This window comes from Tursiops truncatus, chromosome 9 (assembly GCF_011762595.2).
Source record: "Tursiops truncatus isolate mTurTru1 chromosome 9, mTurTru1.mat.Y, whole genome shotgun sequence".
Taxonomy (NCBI): Eukaryota; Metazoa; Chordata; class Mammalia; order Artiodactyla; family Delphinidae; genus Tursiops; species Tursiops truncatus.
The window spans coordinates 14,628,857-14,652,648 of NC_047042.1; the positions used below are offsets into that span (position 1 = coordinate 14,628,857).

Genomic DNA, 23,792 nt, shown 5'->3' on the forward strand with positions numbered 1-23,792 from the left:
GAAAATATATAAATATGTATATCTATATGATTAGAAAAAAAGGAGTAAAGAAAGAAAATATCTGACATACTTACAAATGGACTTCTGGAAGAAAAGAACACGAAGAATGGAGGAAAGACAATATTTAAAGAGATAATGGCTAAGTATTTTCCAGAATTGTTGTATGGCATGAATCCTCAGTTTCAGGAAGTCTAATCAAACTCAAATGGGATAAATAAAAAGCAAGGTATACTTAGCCAAGTTGCTGTAAAACTGTAGGACCAAAGACAAAAACATGATTTTAAAAGCAGCCAGAGGAAAGAGAGAAATTGCTTACAAATGGCAAAAATCAGATTAAAACCTGACCTCTCGACAGCAGCAATGTAAAACAGAAGACAATTAAACAATAGCGTCAACTTTCTGTGAGAGAACTGCTGTCAACTTAAAATTCATTATCCTCTAAGCCTACCTCTCCAGGACAAAGGAAAATATATTAACTTATAGATTAAGGAATTTGTAAGATAAGTATTTCAAAAAAAAAAAAAGAAGGAAAAAATGATCTCGAATGGAGGCCCCTGAGATGCAAGAAATTATAAGCCAAAAATATGGCATGAGTGTTAATCTAAATAAACAATTACTATATAAAGGAAAATAATATCTCAATTATAATCAAGAGAGAAATGATCTGTTCTAAGGCCTTGTTTTTATATTGATTTAACTTTACATTGTGTTGAGTTAAATTCCCTTATTGAAGCTCTTTAGGGCAACCACTAAAGAGAAAAAGCAAGAGAGGAGAAAAATAGAATGGGGAAAATTATTAATAAAAAAGGTAAGAAAACAGAGAGGAAAGAGAAAACATAAATCACAAAATAACCTAGTAGTAATGAATCCAAATAACTCAGTAAGCATTTCAAAAATAATAGATTATATAAAAAACAGAATCCAACAATATATTGCTTGTATATGACACAATCAAAATGTAAAGGCATTTGGGTGGAAAAAGATCTAGTAGGCAGGGCTTCCCTGCTGGCGCAGTGGTTGGGAGTCTGCCTGCCAGTGCAGGGGACGTGGGTTCGTGGCCGTGGGCCGTGGGCCGTGGCCGCCGTGGGCCCCCTGCGTGGGCCTGCGTGGGCCTGCGCCGTGGCCCCCGTGGGCCGTGGCCGCTGGGCCTGTGTGTCCAGAGCCTGTGCTCCGCAGCAGGAGAGGCCACAGCGGTGAGGGGCCCACGTACCGCAAAAAAAAAAAAAAAAAAAAAAAAAAGAAAAAAGATCTACTAGGCAAATACTAAGCAAAATCAGCTGGGCAAGTATTATAACAGAAGAAAAGTAAATAAATGACATAAAAGTTGGAAAGGAAGAACCAAATCTATCACAATTCACTATCCATAGATCATATGACTGTTTACAAGAAATTCCAAAATAAACAATAGGAAATGATTAGAATTAATAAGAACATAATAAAGATGTTGGATATCAAATTGATATATAGAAGTAATTTGCATTTACACATATTTGCAGAAAATAGAAAATGAAATTCAAAAAGGTGACATAGTAATTCTTTATATCTATCTAACTAGCATCTATCTATGTATCTATCTATCATCTCTCTATCTACCTAAGTCTTTCACCTATCTACAAAATCTAGAATTAAGTCTAAATTTAATGTGGAACCTTTTAAAGAATATTATAAAATTTTAGTGAAAGACATTAAAGAAGAATGAAATAAGTAAAGAAATACCATGTTTTGGGAAGGGCATATTTAATGTTTTTAAGATGTCAGATCTCTCCAAAATTATCTGCGGATCCTGTACACGTCCAATGAAAACACAAAACGTATTTTGTGGAATTTTACAAGCTGTTTCTAAATTTTATATGGAAGAGAAAGGGGCCCAAAATAGCCAAGAGTCCTGGAGAATATAAATAAGGTAAGTGTGGGTGGGGTGGTGAATGGCCCTTCAATGTATCAAGATTTATTATAGAACTACATAATTTAGACAGAGTGGTATGGGACAAGGATAAACAGGGAGAAAAAGGTGAAGAGAACGGAGACCAATTCATATAAAGTCCTACACAAAACAGGGATGGCAATGGAGGAAATCAGTGGGGAAAGGATCAATTATTCACTGAATGCTGCTGAGGCAACTGGTTACCCATAAGGAAAACAAAATGAAATCGTATCCTTATCTCACACCATGCACAACTTTCTTGTTTTATGCCTCCTGATGCTTCCGAGGGGCTTTCTCCTGTCACAATACTGGGGCAACAGAACAGGGGCTTTCTCTAGTGATTCACGGTGGAAAAGCCCTAAAGAGAGAAACTTCTAAAAGCTACCAGTGGGTAGCAAGCTGATTCAGCTCTTCAGCCATTCAGCAGTAGGTTGTCACATAAAGAGCACATACAAATTTAATTCCCTGCTGATTCTAACTAACATTTTGGAATCCTAGTCACTTCTAAGTACATTTCCTTTCCTTTAAGAAAAGGTTAAGTGCTAATGTGGTTGCTGGTTTGCCAAGAGAAATCTGGCAACTCTTACAAGTACAGAGGTAGAGTGTAATTAAATTCTTAATGTAGAGCCAGACAATTCATTGCTTTGAAAATAATACTTAACTACAAAGCCATCCTACGTTCTTTTACTAATAAGTATTGACTGGAGTTGGAGGAGGAATTTTTTTTCTGACCTGGTTGATGAATTCAAGTGACAGAGCCCTGGGTCTTTATTGGTACATTTCTGTGTGATCTCAGGCAGCGATCTGAACTCTGTGCTGTCATTTCCTCCTGTGTGTCATGAAGTTACAGCGCCCTGTCTCCTGGAGCGCGAGGATTAGACGAGTTAATAATGTTTGGTCCATGCACATCCTTGACAACATTAGCATCTACTGTCAGTAGCTCTACTGTAAAAACAGCAGATTCCACACATACACACGCAGACACACCGAGGATCATCTCTAATCTCATTTCCCTGCAGACAGGGTGGGTGTGGATGGATCAGGGACTCGGTTTTAACAATTCCCCAGGAATCCCATTCATTGTCTAAGAGCCCTTGGGGGAGGGTACAGTTATAGCCACAGTTTACAGATTGGAGAGATTAAGTATTCTGCTCCTGGTCACTATTTTGTTAAGTAATAGTCAGTTACAGCCAGGGCTCTCTGAACTCAGAGATCATATTTTGTTTCCTAGGATCTTATGGCTTGTCCTTGACTCACTTTCTACTGGGAAAAACAAAAATAGAACAAGCCACAGCAAAATGAAACACGCACTGCTTCTTGACTAAAGACATCCTTCAAGGAGTCGGTGAGAATGTTCTAAAGGACTTGTGGGTGCACCTGTCTTCTCCTCATGTACGTACTCTGGAATCACCATAGCTGTTCACTTTATTGTCCACGTCATGGAAATCCTGCCTTACTCTGTGAGTGTGTCTAGATTTGTAACTGCTCTTTTGGGGGGTGTAATGAATTGGACTGAGATTCTCAGGCAGAGCAGGACACTGGATGGTGCTCTGAGCATCCTGACACCACAGCTCCTCCCCTAAACTCAACGGGCCCTGAGATCCTCAGAATCTCCCTGTGGAAGCCTCTTATATGTCCAGGAGCATTTCTGAGGTGGGAGGAAGGCATACATCGTTTTGGTCCAGTCCTTTTCCACTACAGCATGGCTACAATGTGGTATTGGGGGAGGAACCCTGGACCAGAGGTTCTACCTCACATCCCATCGTTAGAGCCTCCACTTCCCGGTCTGTTATAACCAGCTGTGTCATTTCTCCTTGACCATGTCACGTTGACTAAGTTTACCCATCTTTAGAAGAAAGTGTTCAAATTAAGTCACTTCAGATTTCTATGGCAATGTACAAATTCAATGATTAATAACCCAATGAAGTAATAATAGCAAAGGCTTTCTGGTACTGGTCTAAGTGCCTGTTAACTTATTTAACTCTCACAAGACACGTGCAGTTATCGCTGTTCTATAGATGGAGAAACTGAGGCAGAAAGGGTTAAGGAGGGTCCCTAGAGTGAAAACAGCTAATAAGAAACAGACGTGGGATTTGAACCCAAGCAGCCTGGCTACTGGAGCTCTGCTCTTACCTTCTACATTAGTTGCTGCTATTATAGAAACAGGTTACATTTACTTTCGGTTAAAACAGGAAAATTTCCTTCCTTGTCCACGTTTCCTCTCCTTGCTCCTAGGCTGTGCGTGCAATTAAAGGGTCAGAGGCCAACCTGCCCCCAAATTTTTCATGCCGGGAAGACTTTTATACACTGACTTGCCAACCACTGATAGAACCTCTGTGACTAAAGTCCATGACACTTGGTTGGATAAAATATATACCACGACAGCAGGCTGCATCTGCAGGTGCGAAATGGAAAAGTTAGGCAAAGATGGATACAATTCCACATTAGAACTCTCATATGTCAGTTGTTTTTATAGAACTAGAGTACATCATACACTTCTCAAGTATACAAAAGGGAAACTTCAAGGCAGCAATTCTCAAAGTTTTTCCCATTATGAATTCTCTTTACTGTTTTGGAATTCTTTCCCTCATAGACTTCAGTTTTTGAAGGCTTCCTGTCAATCTAGCAGGCCATGATTAAGTAATACAGGATTTCCCACTTTATTTATTCAAAGTCATATATAATTGTCAATTAGAAATTCTGAGTAAAAAGAGATAACTAGAAATACTACATACACCAAGCTGGTATAATTCAGCCAAAAAGCTAGAAATTCAACATTTCTGTTAGCCATGAAAACTAGTCTGGGTAAGTGCATGGTCTCTGAGGCTAATTTTGTATGTTTGCTTTCTTTTGTTTTCTTTGAATCATAGCAAGTACCTACCACTTAGTGAGCATCAGGAATTCTGCTGGGCAGTTTGCTTGCTTCACGTTCGATGCTCTCACTAAAACACATATCAGGTATGACACTCATTTCACTGATGAGAACACCAGGCCCCAGAGAAACTAAGAAATATACCCCAAGTTAATACAGAGCAGCGCCATAGTTTGCATGGGCCAGGTCTGCATGACTTAAGCCCTACTGCTTTATCCATTATAACAGTTGCTGTCTTCTTGGGAACCCATGGAATGTTAATTATAACTCAAAATAAATGGAAGGAAGAGAGGAAGGGAAGGAGGGAGGGGGGGTGACAGAGGGAGGGAGGGAGGGAGGAAAGGAAGAATCACTGAGGCCCAGACTTCATAACAGCCCAGGCATCAGACTTTAAAGAGCCCCCTTCAGTAATTCTAATGTGCAGCCGGGTTGAGGCAGCAAGTGACTGAAACAGTCCCAGTACTACCAGCTCAGATCTCAGGCAGCAAGGAGTCGTCGCAGAGCCCATTACACAAGTGTACAACGTGCTTCACCTGGAAAGTGATCTTACCGTCCACGCATCAATTTCCTAAGGAAACAAAATGTATGTACTGAGATTTATGTGCCCAGATGTCCATCGAATGTAGCACCACTTACAGCAGCCCAAAGTAACCCAAATGCCCAATTAGAAACTACAGAAATAAACTAAAGGACATCATATGACAGACTACTATGCATCTTCCAAAAAAATGTACATTATTTAAAGAAATGGAGAATTAGTCAGGAAGTGTGGTTGAAAAACTAATATGCCTAGCAAACTCCAGTAAAATTGTTAGATTATACCACCACATGGTTCCAAATCAATCAAAAACACTCTAGAAATTGCATTAAGAAACCTTGCTTCAACCACTGTATCTACGTCCCTACCTCTTACAGGTCACACTTCTCTTTCCTCTGCACACTTCCAGTTTTTATTTAGCAAATTCAAATGAACATACAAAATAAATAAATAAATGAAACATATATGTATATGCGTGTATACATATTCTAATTTCCGGCTTCATACACAAAGGTAGTGAACAATATACATTCTTCTGCACCTCTCTTCTCACTTATACCACCTAGAGCTCTTTTCATGTCAGTCTCTGGGGACACATGGAGAGCTGTGTGATATTTCACTGGTGAATTACAATACTTTACAAAAATCAGTGCCCCCGTGATATGTCATTGGCTTATTTCCACTCTTTTGCTATTACAAAAGATGCTGAAATTATAATAGTGTTTTATGTCATTTTGACCGTGCATATCGGTCATTTTGACAGCTATGGCCAACTTGCCTTTTATGGACACAGCACCATCCTGCATCTGTACCACAATGTAGGTGAATGCTGGGAGAGTGCAGTCAAAGGTCAGGATTCTGCTGATCTGACAGGTGAGAAACAGTATCTCATCTATCTCATTGTGGTTTTGTTTTTCTCTTTCTGTGAGTGAGGATAAGCATCTCTTTATATGAAGTCTATTCGTATTTCCTTTCCTGCGCAATATTTGTTCAGTCCTTTGATCACTTTTTTCTATTGAGTGGTAATAGTAGCAAGTACGATGCTCATTTATATGTGTATCTGTGTATTTCTACAGGCACACACAAAACAAAATGTTCACTGCATGGTAGGTGGGTGAAAAAATAAGTGATTGTGTATTTTTCTATTTTCTCTGATCCTTTTAAAGTAAAAATCCTTTTTATGCATTAGAATTAAAACACTGTCTCCTTTAAAATTGGGAAGCTGTTTTTTTGTTTGTTTCTGTGTTTACAATTCACTTCAGCTTCCGTGAAACTAGTTCTTTTGAAAACCAAATAGAGGTTCCCATTTGGAAACAAAACAAGAGCAACCAGATACAAGAAAGATGAAATCTAATTTAGATAGTTTCCTTGGTTGAGACTATCTAAATTAGATATTTGAGCAGATCTCTTTAGCCCAAGTACCTGGCCCTCCTCTTGGAGTTTGGAAACTATTTCTACGTTGGGAAAGCATAGAAAGGCAAGATGGAAAAATGGCAAATCTCTGAAAGTTTTGTGCAGCTGATTTCACCGCCAGGGCCCTGCTGGGCAGTGCCTCCTGTGGTTTCCAACTTCTCAGCAACTTCCTTTCCCAACTCGCCCTGGGCTGCCCTGGGAGGTGCAGAGACGGGAAGGCGGTGGTGGTGAGGGTGACAGCGTGAGTGGCAGGAGGGCGCTGGTGTAGCTGGTTCTCAGGCTTCTTTTGTTCATGTGCTCTGTCGAATGTGGTTGATTCGTGGAAAATGCTCAAAGTCAAACCGGCCCCTGCTGGTTGGGACTGTGCAAGGGGTAGATGGGGTGTCACAAGGAAATAAGAACAGTTAAACCACAACCAACTTTGCTCACTTTCAAAGAGTCACAGCTAATGGAAAGAAAACATCCCTCTACACGGGCACGTAATTGCTATCAAACATACTGTGGCTTAGGGTTCCCCATTATTCCTGTATGCAGTTCCTCCAATTAGCTCCTGTGTGAGTTGGGAAACTTACACCCAGAATATTCAGATGCTGCTTCTCTGTCCACGCTCAGGACTCTGTTCTGGAGGAAAGAGCAGACAGGACTCCTTGCAGCACTAAGATAATCCCTGACATTCCACCAACCACCCATGCTCTTCCATGATCTGTGATTTACCGAGGCTGGTACTTCTTGGTTTCATTTTCTCAGTGTACACAGGGTGACACAAGACTCGATCCCCTAAACCCAGCCGCATGGACAGATGTGATGTGCTTTTTCCCTCACAAGAACAGAGATATGGAAGCCCTGATCTCGCCCATGCAATTGAGTGTCATATACTGAGTCACATAAGTTCCCCGAATGGGACAAAATGACTTCAGAGTCATCCTGAGCAAGGCTCAATAGAAGCACTAACATCAGATAAGAGTGTGATGGGTGAATGAGCCAAGGGCTGCTCAGCAACGTGAGCATGGAGAGCAGGTGTCCCACCTCCACCCCACCCAGCAGGGGTCCAAGCCCTGGACTCCATCCGTCCAGTCCCAGAGGGAAGCACGGCTCTGTGGCTGAGCTCAACGCTTTAGCTCTCCCAGTCTGACCTTACAGCACATTCAAGTCACATCCTTCATTCTTCCTGGTCTCTGCTCTGAGAGCCAACATCTGGGGGGCCCTTGCTCACCTAGGAGGACTGGCCACATCCTACGGGTCCAACCCAGTGTGTTGGGGAGAGCTCCTTCTCAGCTTAAAGGCACACAGGTCACATCAGTGGTCATGGTGTAGATGGGGGTCCACTCCCGAGACAGGATGTTCTCGTTGTGATGACACCACTGAATTCTTGAGGCTTTAGTCCAAAGCCAGACCCTGAGCTCTCCCTCCCCCTTTCTCCATGGAAGAAGCTCCCCCTGGTTAGGCCCCAGCCTCCCAGGGAGCTTCCAGCTGCACTTCAGTCCTGTGGCCCATTCTTAGACCAAGCATGGATGGAGTTGATTTGATCTGCATAAATGGTCAGTTTCCATCCAAACCAGCACCATTTCCATCATACACAGTTGAGTATTTCTTGAATGACACAATGAATAATGAAAGAAAACTGATAGACATGCTGCCTTCCCATGAAGCATTGCGTTGAATATTCCTGTTTAACAAAAATAGCTCACAATATAATTGAGCTCATTTTAATTCAAACTAGCTAAACACAAGGGAAAATGATTTCATAGAGTGGGTTCAAAGAAGAGTAATCAGACTATTTTAGATCATACTTCTGAGAGAACAATTCTATTTCTGGTGACTTATATATGTATTCACAATCCCTCATGTTCCCCTTTTGTAATTCCAACACTTTAGGCCAAATACATAATGCAAAACAGGAAAAATAAAACCGATCATTTTGATATGTTGGATTTTATTACCTTTTAAAATTGTACAAATAGTGCATGTGCATGAGTTAAAAAAACACAAGGGAAATGTAGGGAGTTAAAAAAGAAAGACAAAAGAAATCCAAGACATGAAACAAAAAAATTCCATTCTGCAAGTCAAAATAAAAAGATATTCTGCATACTAAAAAAGTGTTATTCCAATATATTAAGAAGTCTTTTGATCAGGAACACAGCACAAGACTTTCTGCAACTATTCTTTGACAGGTCAGACTCAAGTCTCACTGAATACAGGATGGATCATGACATTATCTTACCAGCCACAGGCAGGTGATTAAATGTATGTGGAGATGGTACCATGTCTGTGAGGTATTACAATCAATAAATTCGTTATTAGCCGTTCAGTAACGTCAGCAGTGGATGTCACCATTTCAACCTTCAAAAGGGAGACCCCCAGTTTCAGTGTTTTTTTCCCTCTGGTGACGTTCAGTGAAGGTTTTTCACACTTAGAAAAAGAGAGAACACAGAAATATTTGAGAGGTAGTGTAAAAAGGCAAAATGCTCCGTTTTGCTCTATGTATTTACAACACAGTCTACATACTAAAGATAGGCTGTGTTACAGACACTTGAAAGACCACGCGTGAGGCCACCCAAGAAGTTATTTTAAAGCATTTCAGAAAAGGACGTCCTTATTCACATGCTCATATTTTTGTCCTACGTCTGAAGACTGTTGTAGAAAAAGGGGCCGGAGCGTGCTGGGTACCACTGATGCAGGGCGGGGCCTCCGTTTGCTGCGACTCTGGCCGCCTCTGGCTGCCTTTTATTTCTTATAAATAAAATTTTACATTTTATTTCATTATTTTTTTAAGTTGAGATATAATTGACATATAACATTTTATTAGTTTAAGTTATACCACCTAACGATTCTATATTTGTATACATTGTGAAATCATCACAGTAAGTCTATTAACATCCCTCGCTATACATAGTTACGGATTATTTTTTTTTCTTGTGATGGGAACTTTTAAGATCTACTCTCTTTTCCCTTCTGTGGTTAAATAATTAAGCAGGGTTGCTGCTTCTACAATTGCCTGTATGTTTATTTGCTCGTATTTCTGAGGTTGAAATGTTTCCTTTGATGATTTGAAGGGAATGAACAACGTGCCCTGACCTGGAGGTACATCGGGCCCGACTGCTGTGACTGGACCACATGTGTCATCTCAGAAGCTCCAGAACCCTCCAGAGACGTCCATCCGGTGCGGGACCAGAGGAGATCCTGGTACCACACGGAACGCCTGAGTCCCGGCTCTGCCCCTGCCAGCTGTGCGACCTTGGACCAGTCACTCACCCTCAGTCTCACCCGCCTCCGTGTAAGTGGAGACAATGACAGTACCAGCCTCCCAGGACTGCTGCCCTCGCCGCCCTCAGAAGTTAGGCTTTGTAATTAAACAAAGTCTGACACGGAGACATTCTGGCTACATAAACAAAAAGGAACTAAGTCATCCTTATTTAGAAATTTGGGACTCTGAGGTATTTCTCATCCTTCGCAAATTTATACCTAGAAAAGGTTAAGAGATTTTACATCATAAAATGTGCCTGACAAATTCATGTACTTAGGAGAAATATAATGTATAGTCACACACATATTCTTTGAATTTTACTTTGAATCTACTCAAAGAAAGGCTCCGTACTTAACCACTTCATTATTACAGTTTCCTTTTCGAAGACTTACTTTAATAAAAGTCTTACTCATAGTTCTAAAAGTGGTTTTTCACTGTCCTGCTTTTCTTCAGCTTCATTTTCAGATCCTAGATGGTAGGGAAGGGGAAGGAGAAAAAGTACTGCATTCGATTACAGTAACAAATGATTTCTTGAAAATTATAATCTAAGAGCATAAAATTTTAAACGAGGGATACATATGTTTAAACCACAAGAGATTCAAGTTAACAAAACTGTAAAATAGTTTTACTTTATATCTTGTAGGAGGAAAACCTTTCAAATAGGACCTATCGCAAGCACCGATCTGTCAAAATGGATTTCACGTAGGTTCTAAAAATATTCATAGGGACCAAGAACTATTATGCACTGCTCCTCCTCTTGTGCTTCTTTGCTGAAAAGCTTACCTGTTTTTCAAGTGCAAGTATCTTTGGGTATTAATAATTTAATCTACGTATTTTGAAAAAATAGCTGTATTCAGTGAGTGAGAGAGCAGTGAGGGATTCCAATGTACAGGCAAAGCTGATGTCACCACTGTGCGCTGTTGCCAGCGACCACGGTTGCAACCATTCTGGGTCAATGTTGCGTGAGCCTTCTATTATTCTTGAATGTGACCCAGTCATTCCACTCTGGGATGATATCCTTAGGATATCTCCCTGAGGAAATAACATTTTTTTTCCATTATGAAGACTTTCCCTCTAAAAATGAGAAGAAAAATCTAATGTCTGAGAGTAGAAGAAAAGTTAAGTAATTATTATATTTCCATGAAATATCTTCCATCCACTTAAAAACTGTGTCTATACAGTATATAACAACATGGGAAATGCATATGCTATAAAGTAAAAGCAAATATGTAACGAGAAATATAGTGTAAGATCAGATTTGATAAAAATTTTAAAAACTTGATATACTTGTACAAATCAGTAAGACTAGAAATAAATGACCAGGGGACTTATGTACATTTCTGGATATTCCAAAATTTCTACAATAAACTTAAAGTGACTTTATAATTTTTAAAACAGGGTATAAATAACACAGACAGTACAGCCAACAATTATGTAAATTACACAAAAGTAGAAGGAAACAAGCTGAACTGTCAACACTAATGCTGCTGAATAGTTTGAAGGAGCGTGATCTTTCATTTTTGTTCTTTCCACACATTTTTATAACAATTACGCATTCCTATCATACTCAGGGAAGGGAACTAAAGAGAGTGGTGAGGAGACCAAGGGAACAGGTTAGGATGTTACCTACTCACCTGCAAAAGCAGCCAGCCCCACTGTTGCTTTACTCTTAGCAGATAATACACTTCAAAAAGGGCACTTTCACCGGAGGGAAAGTGGGGGCAGAGGGATGAATCGGGAGATCGGGATGGACATCTACACTACTACTATATATAAAATAGATAACTAATAAGGACCTACTGTATAGCACAGGGAACTCTACTCAATACTCTGTAATGACCAATATGGGAAAAGAATCCAAAAAAGAGTGGATCTATGTATGTGTATAACTGATTCACTTTGCTGTACACCTGAAACTAACACAACATTGTAAATCAACTATACCCCAATAAAAAGTTTTTTAAAAGGGCACTTTTTTCTTCGAGAACGTCTGCCTGGATTATAGCCAAGAACAAATCTGGTACAGAAGAATGAATGCCTGAGAATCTTAAGAAAAGTTTTGAGTCCCACACCTCAACCTCATAAATGTCATGTCGTTCAGGTTAAGTCTGTGGTAAAACAAATACATAAAGAGGTAGTGGTTGGGAGGCTTCACTTCCCGGCTTATTAAACTTCTGGAAATCTTAGAGACACTGGAGCGGTTTAACTGCCATGTCACTTTGAAAGGAGTCTAAGGAAAGTGGTCATACCGAGCCTTCCTGTTTCCGGGCTCACTTTCCACCTGTCAGGGTAACGGCACTCAAGCCACAATGAGCTGACGTGGCTTGGAACTATTTGCGAGTCCTAAATAAAGCCAAACTTTAAATTAAAACATAATAATGCACATGCTTTCCGTAATTTAAAAGCAAATGCTAGCAAGGTGTTCTGGCTATTGTCGAATAAGGAGTTCAACAAATCTTCTCCTTGAAAAGCAACTCTAAAACTGGACTAGATGAACCAGACAGCAAGTTCAGTGCTGGGGAAACGACCAAAGGCTTACAACTATGTGAGAAGCGCTTGAAAAATTGCAGAATTGCGGGAACAACCATGTTGCTCTTTCCTTCAGCTGCCCCCATTCTTCCCCCACCTCCCATCACCCAGCTCCACGGCATGAGGGTCCTTCCAGAGTACGGCAGGCCGTGAGGACTGCCAGCAAACTTACATGGTTGAAGGAGCTCATTTAATCTGGGGTGAGAAGTGATGCAATGGTGAAATGACAGACTTAGTGGTATGTGAGCACAGGGGCCAGAGCCTCTGCTGGTTTGAGGTGATGGTCACGACTGCAGCACGCATATGTCTGGCTGAAGCTGTGTGCATACACAACGGAAACCCAAGAGAACCCACGCTATAGCCTAAAAACCACGAGGCTGTGAGCATATGCAGAGGAGGTGTGAAAATATTCAGCAAAAGAAGACTCAAAAAGCTTTTTGAAGAAGACTCAAAAAGACCTGAAATTTGAATGTGCTATCCAATACATACAAATACCCCTTTGGCCGAGGATGAAAGTCTTAATCAAGGTGACTGACCACAAAGGCTGTCTAATCATTGGCTACCACTAAGCTATGTAGACACAGGGGTGACCCCTAGGAAGCCAGGCTTAAAAATAAAAGAATTAAAAACAACAACTACAACTGAAAAGACACAGCCACACACCGTAGGGGACATAATTTCACAGACTTAGCCCACACCAGCATGCATGGCATCAAATTTAAATTTCAGTGCCTTACTCAGCCATAAAGGAACGAAATTGGCTCATTTGTAGAGACGTGGATGCATCTAGAGACTGTCATACAGAGTGAAGTAAGTCAGAAAGAGAAAAACAAACATCGTATATTAACGCATACATGTGGAACCTAGAAAAATGGTACAGATGAACCGGTTTGCAGGGCAGAAATTGAGACACAGATGTAGAGAACAAATGTATGGGCACCAAGGGGGGGAAGCGGCGGGGGGGTGAGCTGGTGGTGGGATGAATTGGGAGCTTGGGATTGACATGTATACAACGATGTGTATAAAACTGATGACTAATAAGGACCTGCTGCTGTACGAAAAAATAAATAAAATTCAAAAAAAAAAAGATGTTTCAAAAACTCCAGAAAACTTATCTAACGTACAAAAATGGCCCATAATTTATAAAGGTAAACTAGTATTGTATTTAAATGTTAAATTCCATTTTATTTTAATGAGTTATTTATTTACTTTTTTAGACCTCAGGCAGTTTATTTTACTAATTTTTTTTCAAATGTACTAATAAAACTACATTTTACAGTGTATATATATATACACATGTTTAACACAAATAGACTCATAGTGTATATACTCTTCTGCAAGTTGCCTTTTTTTACTTAATATATAGTGGACATCTTTTCATATTAGTTTATAAACCTCAGCCTCCTTTTAACAGCCTCATAGGATTTATGATAAGGATGTACCATAAGTTATTTAAATGTTTTGCCTTTTTTAGGTGTTCCCAGGCTTGGGTTTCATTTTGCTCTGCTTTACTTTATAAACAATACTGCACTGAACATCCTTGCCCACAGATCCTTGTGCGGTGTGGCCACACCCATTTTAGAAGGCACACACACACACAAAAATTTCAATGCCTTCATCTACATTTGTTTAGCACAGATGATAGTATGCAATGAGCTATTCTTCATTTTAAGTCAGTCTTTCAATGATTCAAGAGGTGACAAATTACCTTTTCTCCAGCATCACAACTGGTTCATTTAAATTGTCTGAGCACATAACAACCTCAACCCAATCATCCGAGAAAGGACTCTGCTCCCTCATTCTTTCCATTTAATACACAGGCAAACAGGATATGGTTAAACCAACAAGCAAATCTGTAAAACAAACCACCTTTATATCCTTTAAAAGTACATCCACTAAAATGTGCTAATTTTCCAAAGCTCTGTGATTCTAAAATTCAAGCCATTCCTTTACAAGGAAAAATGCTAACATTTAAATTTCTGGTGCCTCCAATTTCTTTCTTTCTCTCTTCATTCATTCCTTCAACAGTTCTAAGTTTACTATGTGCCAGGCACTATATTAGGTGCTAGAGAAAGACAAGAAAAGGCAAGGCAGGCCTCAGACACCCTCTTATTGATAGGGACCAATTAGCACTGTTTAAGGGCAAAAAGCTTATAACTTCTGCTGCTAGAAGACTATTTAATATTTGTCTGCTGACCTCATAAGAAAGCTTTATTTTAAAATAAAACCTTCTTTTCTAGGCACATTAATTCCAATAATAGTTTTCAATCTTAATTCTTTCCTGAATTGAACATTCAGACAATGAAAATATAATACAATAAAGTAAGTCACTTTGAACACTCCTCTGCCCACTACTAATCTGGGCTTTGTCTTATACAATGCAGCCACCCAGTGGAACGCTGACAGGGTTGTTTTTGTTTAGCTTCATAATTCAATGAAATGGTAATGCTTCCAACTGCCACTAGGTGGTGGTAAAAGTCAAAGAAGGAAGCCAACGGCTTGCTGGATGAAAAATGCCTGAGGTATTCCTCACATTTTTATCCTGTTGTTCTGAACTTCTAATTAAAAAAATACACTGGGGCTGAGAAATTTTATTAGTCTTAGAAAAAAAGTTATACAAAAGCATGAACTGTAATGCAAACTTGTTTTTTGAAAGAATGATTCCTGTGACATACAAAAATCTCAAGGAAATCATCCTTATAATGAGGTAATGAAAGTTTAATACTTATTCTAGTTTCTGCTGGCTGAGAAATAGCTTTTCTGCTAATTCATATCTTTATTTCATCTAACTCTATGATTTTGTATTTTATATTGCTTTTAAATCTAACACCAACAGTCCAGAATATCAAGTTACTTCGAGTTCCCCTAATATCCTATGTCCCATTGTTGTGCCTTTGATATTCACGTGGCTCTTTCTGCCTGGAGTCTGTTTTTACTCTAGTGTGCGTGTGTGTGTGTGTGTGTGTGTGTGTGTGTGTGTGTGTGTGTGTTTAAAATATTTACTAAATGTAATGTGGGGAATAAAACAATGTAGTCTCTAACCCAAGTTTATATCCCAGTAATAGAAACAGGCCAAGTCACTGCCAAAGACAGTGCAGTCAACCCAGGATGACAGGGTTGTGGGAGAGATCTTAGAGAACCGAGACAAAAGACCCTCTACCTAGGACTGCTGGGAGCCAGGGGGAGGGTGGGAGTGGGGAGAAGCCTTCTGCGCGTGTGAGTGGCAACTAGGACTGCAGAGGGTAATGTCAAGGATAGAACAAGCAAGATGGCTTGAGGGTTTTAGTGTATTTTCAGAAAGCTAAGAACAGCACACAAGGAGCATGAGAAGAGAGCTTGGATCACTGAGTAAGGGTGGACACAGAGGTGCTTTCTGTCAGCCTAAGGATCCAATGACTTTCTTAATCCTTTGCATCGCCGAAGGCTTTCGAGCAAGGAAATAACGTGATCAATTTTGCATATTCATTAATACTGAGAGGCTGTATATTAGCTATGATCAGGGACTCTAGCCCTGGAGCTGGGGTTCAAATCCTCCACCTTCTTACTCTTTGTGTGATACTGGACAAACTACCTCACTTCTCTGTGTCTCAACTTGCTCATTTCTGAAACAGGGATAATGAGACTTTTACCTCACAGAGTGGTTATGAAGAACCTTTAGAACAATGCAACTGTTCTATTTAACATGGAATTCTAGTGGCTGGTTGGGAGAAGGCAACTGAGGAGGGGGCTGTTGCAGAAACTGAGATGAGAAATGCTGGGGACTTCCCTGGCGGTCTAGTGGTTAAGACTCCGTGCTTCCAATGGAGGGGGCGCGAGTTTCAGCCCTGGTCAGGGAGCTAAGATCCTACATGCCGCACGGCGCAGCCAAAAAAAAAGGAAATGAGAAATGCTGAACTGAGGCTACAGATACGATAAGTGTGCAATTTAAATGAAATCAAGGAGGCAGAAACAAAGAGGATCAAAACGGCGTGGTGAACGATGGGCCGGGAGCCACAGGTAAGGGGCAGAGTCCCCAGTGAGGCTCTGGTTTCTGACTTGGGCAACTGGGTAGGCAGTGCTGCTACTTTCAGACATGGGGGATTGTGGAGGAAGGTCAGTTAGGGCATGACAGATAACAGAGCATAGAGACCCTCCCCCCGGCCACACATCAGGTCTAAGGCCCTCTACCACGTTTATTTTCACATCTCTGCATCTCATCACGGGTCGCACATCAAGACCACGTCTTAGTTATATTCACAATCTAAATGCCCAGTATGTTAAATGTTTGCTAAGCATATTGAGAAGTAGAGGGGGTAGTGAGGGGGAGAGGGGGACCAAGTTCTGAATGATGGACAGAGACGCAAATGATAATCAAATTTTGTACCTGCTTCGGATTCAGGAGGAGAATAAAACTGACCATCAGAAAGACCACCAGGTATCAGTGCTGCCCTCTCCGAGGCATCCTGAACTATTAGGAGTCCTGGAAGAGAAGAAATTCAGATACTGGGAATGATGTCAGTGTTCTGGTAGCTTAGTGGCCAGGTTAATCACAATAAAATGCTGTTACTATTACATTTAAAAAAAAACTCTTAGCAGGAAGGGTACTCTGAAAATCTTTCAACCAAAAACAAAGTGTTAGTAATAAACTATGAACCGGTACAATAAGGACAGGTTTCAACTAGTTAAAAAAAAATGCTTCATGTTACTCATGGGATTCTTTTTTTTTTTTTTTTTTTTTTTTGCGTTATGTGGGCCTCTCACTGTCGTGGCCTCTCTCGTTGCGGAGCACAGGCTCCGGACATGCTGGCTCAGCGGCCATGGCTTATGGGCCCAGCCGCTCTGCGGCATGTGGGATCTTCCTGGACCAGGGCACGAACCCGTGTCCCCTGCATCGGCAGGTGGACTCTCAACCACTGCGCCACCAGGGAAGCCCACTCATGGGATTCTTTGGCTCTGTATTTATAGCATCTTTCCCTTTGGAAATACCTACTTCCCTATAGAAATCAACAACATCAAAACCAAAGCACAAAGCCAAACAAAAAACCTGGTCATGCTTTACGTCTGTGTCTCGTTAGAGAAATGGCAGACGTAAAGCATCAAAGCACTAGCCCATGATGAGAGAGGCCGTCGACAATGAGTTCTTCCGGCTGAAGCAGAGTTAGCACCGGGATAAAGCTAGAGGAAGCATCGGGCCAAACAGCTGGTGCCAGGTATGCATGTAATACATGCTACAGTGAAAATAAATGCTGTGTTCAAGTTTTTCATTAATTATATGTTCTGCTTTATTAGTTACTTTGAATTTGGTTTAATCACATAGGCATGCAAGCCTCAGTCACATTAACAGTTGATAAGGCTTTCAAGAAAGTTCAGTTTGATGTTTATATACAACTTTTTATTTTTTATTTTTGGCTGTGCCATGCGGCAGGGGGATCTTAGTTCCCCAACCAGGGATCGAACCTGTGCCCCCTGCAGTGGACACGCAGAGTGCTAGCCACCGGACCACCAGGAAAGTCCTCTATTTACAACTTTTTAAAAAGTGGCTTCCGTTAGCTTTATTTGTCCCCTTTTCACAATACATTTTCATAAAGGAACAGAGGGCGCAGAATAGAAGACGGATCTTGGTCTGATTAATGTGTTTTAAAATCTACACTTGAAATTATAATTTTTTTCTTCTAGATTTCTTCTTTGTATATGAGCTTTTGAAAAATAAAACCACTTGCAAGGTTATCTTCCCTTCTGCTGTATCTTGAGGTTACAATCATGCTTAACTTTCTATAAGACACAAGAATTTTTTTTTTCCTATTAGGCAGGGCAAATCCAGCCAGATGAGTGACAGAGCATAAAAACAGCATGTCTTGAAACTGCCCGGGTCTCTGCATTGAACTTTGATTATATCACCTCTAAGAGGGCAGGTGGGATGTACAGGCTTTCACTAAGGCCATCATGCAGAGGAGAATTCCAGCCCCATAGTTCATCCTAAAGTTCAGTCAATCATTTGGATTCCCTAGAGAATATTCAGTGATGCTCGAAGCCACACAGGGAGATGATAACAGCTTTGACAGGACTCATGACTACATAACGTCAGCGCTCACTCTGCTCCTCAGAAGAGGACTGGAAAGCCTGAGATGGGTGAACATTTCCAGCTGGCTAACTCCCTCCTCTCCATCTCCATCAGCAACCCATCGAACCACCCCCCTGTAGGCACTCAGCTGTTATTCACACTGTGGCCCATTCAAAGGCACCACCTGTGGGATGGACGGCAATGGGAGGCTCTGGAAAATTGAGGACTTCTATGTAGAACTGCTATCTCGGCACAAAATGCTTCGTGTCCTCCGGCTATTATCGACAGGGAGAAAAGGTCAACCTGTCCGAGGAGAAGGAGGTGTTGGCTGTTGTTGCTGCTGGCATGTCTTTTCCACCAGTGTTCACACTTCCTTCCGGGAAAACCTGGCCTAAGAGCTGGAGTGAGGAGCCACACCCTGTCCCTGTCTTTTCCTCCAACCCTTCCCTCGATGTCTCCTGCAGCCCTGCAGGGTGGAGACATGCAATCTGCCTAACTGCACCCAGAGCTCCATGCAAAGCCAGATCTCTGAACCCTCCTACACTGTTGGTGGGAATGTAAATTGTTCCAGCCGCTATGGAGAGCAGTATGGAGTACACTTAAAAAACTAAAAATAAAGCTATCATATGATCCAGCAATTCCACTCCTGAGAAAACCGTAATTCAAAAAGATACACACACCCCAATGTTCACTGCAGCACTATTTACAATAACCAAGACGTGGAATCAACCTAAATGTCCATGGACAGAGGAATGGATAAGGAAAATGTGGTACATATATACAATGGAATACTACTCAGCCATAAAAAAGAATGAAATAATGCCATTTGCAGCAACATGGATGGACATAGAGATTATCATACTAAGTGAAGTAAGTCAGACAGAGAAAGACCAATATCATGATACCATTTATATGTGGAATCTAAAAATGATACAAATAAACTTATTTACAAAAGGGACACAGACTCACAGACTTAGAAAACGAACGTATAGTTACCAAAGGGGAAAGGTGGGGGGAGGGATAAATTAGGAGGTTGGAATTAAGATAGACACACTACTATATATAAAATAGATAATCAACAAGGACCTACTGTACAGCCCAGGGAACTCTACTCAGTACTCTGTAATAACCTATCTGGGAAAAGAATCTGGAAAAGAATAGATACATGTATATGTATAACTAAATCACTTTGCTGTACAGCTGAAACTAACACAACACTGTAAATCAACTCTATTCCAATATAAATAAAAATTAAAACAAACAAACAAAGACAGACCTCTGCAGCCCCTCCTCCCAGCCTGGCCAATCTCAGGAGGGGAACTTGGAGAGAAACTTACGGTTTTCTTCTTCTGCCTCTTGAGGTAACACCTTGAAATCCAGGAACCACGTCTCGATCCAGGCAAGGATGAAGGAAATGATGGGCAGCACGTAGCCGAAAGCCCCTTGAGAGAAAAGCTGGAAGAACAGACGTGACCAGGAGAGAGAAACGCAGTTACCATGAGCTCACCCTGGAGAACGCAGCTGTGTCAGTACAGACGGTCATGGCACAGAAAAAGCGGAAAGCCATACCTTTGAGAGGATCACTTTTGCTAGTAAAAAGGCACTGGTCACTGCTGTCGTCAACTGAAAGACACATAATCCAGAAGCGTTCAAATTCGATGTTTTACACTCTGAAGGCACCTTCCTCAAGCAAGAGATCCATCTGAGCCAGGAGCAGGTAATGCCTGAAAGGGTCTGTCTCACCCAGCTCCCTCCCACGTCACTCTATCCCCTAAACCAGACAGGGGCAAAGTGGGCTTCCACGTGGCACACGAGCCCTGACCGGCAGCTTGAGGTTTCCCTTCACCCACACGCTGTGTGTTGGGAAACTCTGTTTTGTTCACTAGAGGGTACAACATACAAAGATGCTATCGGCATAGGAGAAAGGACCAGTGAAATAGAGGCAAGGCTCCTCCAGGGCTAGGGAAGCCCAGAGACAATCCCACAGCACCTGGGGTTTGTCTCTCCATCCTTCAACTAATATTTGTAGCAATATGAAACCTGACCAAAGTGAGTGCCAACGGCAGCCATGACTGGAAAAACGGAGGTTGGAGGTTGGGGAACATCAGGCATCATGCTTAGTGTTGACGAAGTTGCAGAGTTAGTTTTGTCGGCAAAACATACACACACACAGCAGACACACACACACACACACCAGCCAGACACACACATACACACACACACAACACGGGAGGGGAGGCATCTTACATTCTGATACTAATTAACTTTACAGGCTGACACTAAGTGCTCTTCAGGTACCAGCTGACTCCTTCCAGCTGCCTGGCCCCCTCTCTGTAAATGTTTTTTAAAACGAGAATCAAAAACAATAAAATGGGGCTTCCCTGGTGGCGCAGTGGTTGAGGGTCTGCCTGCCGATGCAGGGGACACGGGTTCATGCCCTGGTCCGGGAAGATCCCACATGCCGCGGAGCGGCTGGGCCCGTGAGCCATGGCCACTGAGCCTGCGCGTCCGGAGCCTGTGCTCCGCAATGGGAGAGGCCACAGCAGTGAGAGGCCCGCGTACCGCAAAAAAAAAACCAAAAAACAAACAACAACAATAAAATGGATGTGCTAAATCTGACCTGCCCCTTTGATCATTTCAAAGAAGAGGTTGAAGAAACTCTCTTAAAACTCTCATTGCACGTCAACCACTTTCCTGAAACAAACACTGAGACAGATGGTCTGACAAATACCAGTGGACATCATGGAGACTGGAATAGAACGGCCCAAATTGGGGCTGCTGTAGACGGTGGGTAAGGGATAACCGTCACAGCCGTTTGGTATCGGCAACAGCGTACACAGTAAAGGGAGTCAAGTCCGGCTGAAACTGTCAGCCCTCCTCCATGAACCATGAGCTTGGGACTCAACGGATGGTCTGACAGCAGCCCTGGGATTCCGTGGATTCTCAGAAGAGATGGCCCAGGCAGATGCGGCCCCTGGGGGACTCCCCCTTAGGACAGTGCACAACCCCATGCCCAGCTGGACAAGCCCATGCCGGTCCCACACAGACTGAGGTCTCACCTTCCAGAAGCAGGACGGCAGGTTGGTCCTGCCCATGTCTCTCCAGTCTGAGGACTTCAACACCCCCCATATACCTGCCTCGTTAGAGCTCTCAACAAGGTGACTGTTTAGAAGTCCATGGAAACAGGGAAAATAATTCAGGCAGAAATGCTTGTAATTCTTCTCTCAATCAATAAATATTTATTTAGGGTGAAGAGCTTGTGCCAAAGCTCTGGGCTGAAGGCCAGGAAACAGAGGTGAGTTAAAAACTGCCACTGTCTTCAAGAAGCCCGAAGGCAACCATAAAAAGGGAGCTTTCCCCTTTAAGACTGGAGCGAGGGGGATAACACAGCGAGGAAGGCAGTGAGCAAAATAAGCTGAGAGCAAGTCGTGAAAAATCACCAAGCAGTTTCAACCCGAGAGGAAACTGTGCAAATCGCTTCGTGACAGAGGGACGGAACTCATCTCTCGTTTGCATAATGAGGTAGAGGGTGGGCTGATGCTTGGACCACAATCACGGGTCGGCCCCTTGATTCCTCACTTGTCTCAGTCTCCATAGCGACAAGGCTAGTTACTCATTAGGTTTGGAAAGAAGCCCCGGAGAATGAAACCTACTGAGGTGTGGAGTACGGGGACTCAGGAGAAGCAAGTGGAATTCAACCCAGATGGAATCCACGTCTGCCCCCAGCTCAGCCCTCTTGTGAGCAGGCCCCAGCCACCACAATCGGAGGGGAGGGACCACTCACCAGGCGTACTCACCGCTATGGCCCACCAATGACGCAGCCTGCACACGGCATATGCAAGTATTAACACTTTAAATCGAAAAACTGCCAAAAGCTGTATTAAAAAGAAAAGACAAGATAAGTTTTAAGGAATATACACAAAGGTAAAGTCATTGGGTTTCAGGAAGAACCCACCAAAGTGTCTTCATTATTCTGATCTAGCTGAAAACTGTCACAGATGGGTACTGGTCTACAGAACAGCGTTTGGGATCCTCTGCTCTAGAATTTATGGAACACTGCCCAAAGAGGGATTCAAATTAACTTCCCATTATCAACAAAAGAATATATAGTTAGATGTTTATTTTTCCTTTCTATTTGAGTCCATATATATATATTCTGATATCCTTTTAAGGTTGGAGAAAATGCTTTGAAAGTTTCCACTCCAGTACCTTTTCACTCCAAGTACAAATACTGACTTTTTGGAAGATACCAGATTCTTAGTGATGTCCACTGCAAAGCTCTGAGTTACTGGGGTGTTGGGAGAGTTCTGCTATCCCAGGACCTGCCCTCTGATTTTTCAGGGTGGTTCAGGGACTTTTGTGAAAACTTTCATGTGCATTAGTATCCCATGTAATCCCCCAGCCCAGCAATCCCGCGAGTCAACTGTCATTAAGATGGATAGAAAAATTGTCCAAGGCCACACAACTCTTAGTGAGGAAGCCATGATTTGAACCCTGGTAGCTTGACTCCAAAGACCAGGCGCTTATCCACTATGCCTTAGCTGTCTCAGTAATTCTACTAAGGAATAAACACGGAATAAAACTTTACTAATTTTACTTGGAAAACATACTTATTCTGAGTAGGGAGAAGTCAGGTGGCTCTGGAGCAATGCCTCAGGGTAGGGGGTCTGCCCAAAGTTCCTCACTAATCGCAACTGCTGAAAGGCTGGAGGCTGACAACTTCTTTGCTGCCACTGGCTGGGTGACCTCACTGAAGATCCTTTCACGTAAATGAACTTTGCAGTTGTTTTTGTTTTAATTTCCTGCTTTCATTAAAAACGTGTTTTCTAATAATCTGCTAACCATTTAGTTTCTCTATGTATCCTACCCCTATCTCTGCATTCTGGACTTGGCAAAAGTATAAATCTTTATTCCTCTATCTCAAAGTCTCCCAGATCCCAAGGTTTCCTGGAGGCTGTGTCCATTTCCAGGGCCAGGCATGACAGTCTTTCCAAGCTGAGCCAATAGGTCCCACCTATTTGTCCAATATCATTAACTCCCCAAGCAGAGTTCAGACAATCCTTGGAGATCTGGCCAGTGGATTAACTTGGCTTCCCGGTAAGTCCTGGCTCAGACTATGTTAAGATAAATTCAACAGGGGAAATAAAAGGGAAAAGAGAAGTCCATTTTGTTATTCTATGTCAATAGTTTTACAGGAAAAAATTATCAAGAGGTTTGGGATCTCACATGCTC

The 23,792-nt window shown here is 41.9% G+C and overlaps 1 protein-coding gene across 13 annotated transcripts in view; it reads right to left on the minus strand.

Annotated features, from left to right (window-relative positions):
- The window catches only part of STARD3NL (STARD3 N-terminal like), a 65,548-nt gene that overhangs the window by 6,583 nt on the left and 35,173 nt on the right, over positions 1–23,792 (minus strand). For 2 of the 13 annotated variants that reach the window (XM_073809542.1, XM_019940649.3), the window contains exons 4-12: positions 22,358–22,435; positions 20,130–20,183; positions 19,898–20,015; positions 16,884–16,979; positions 10,384–10,459; positions 4,806–9,156; positions 4,058–4,319; positions 2,657–2,785; positions 75–252 (exon numbers count right to left, since the gene is read on the minus strand). In XM_073809542.1, the coding sequence (XP_073665643.1) occupies positions 10,401–10,459; positions 16,884–16,979; positions 19,898–20,015; positions 20,130–20,183; positions 22,358–22,435 (405 nt within the window). In that variant the 3' untranslated portion in view covers positions 75–252; positions 2,657–2,785; positions 4,058–4,319; positions 4,806–9,156; positions 10,384–10,400. Of the gene's footprint in view, positions 1–74; positions 253–2,656; positions 2,786–4,057; positions 4,320–4,805; positions 9,157–10,383; positions 10,460–16,883; positions 16,980–19,897; positions 20,016–20,129; positions 20,184–22,344; positions 22,436–23,792 lie in introns of all 13 variants that reach the window. The other 11 variants (XM_073809544.1, XM_073809543.1, XM_073809545.1 and 8 more) reach the window with 11 other exon arrangements.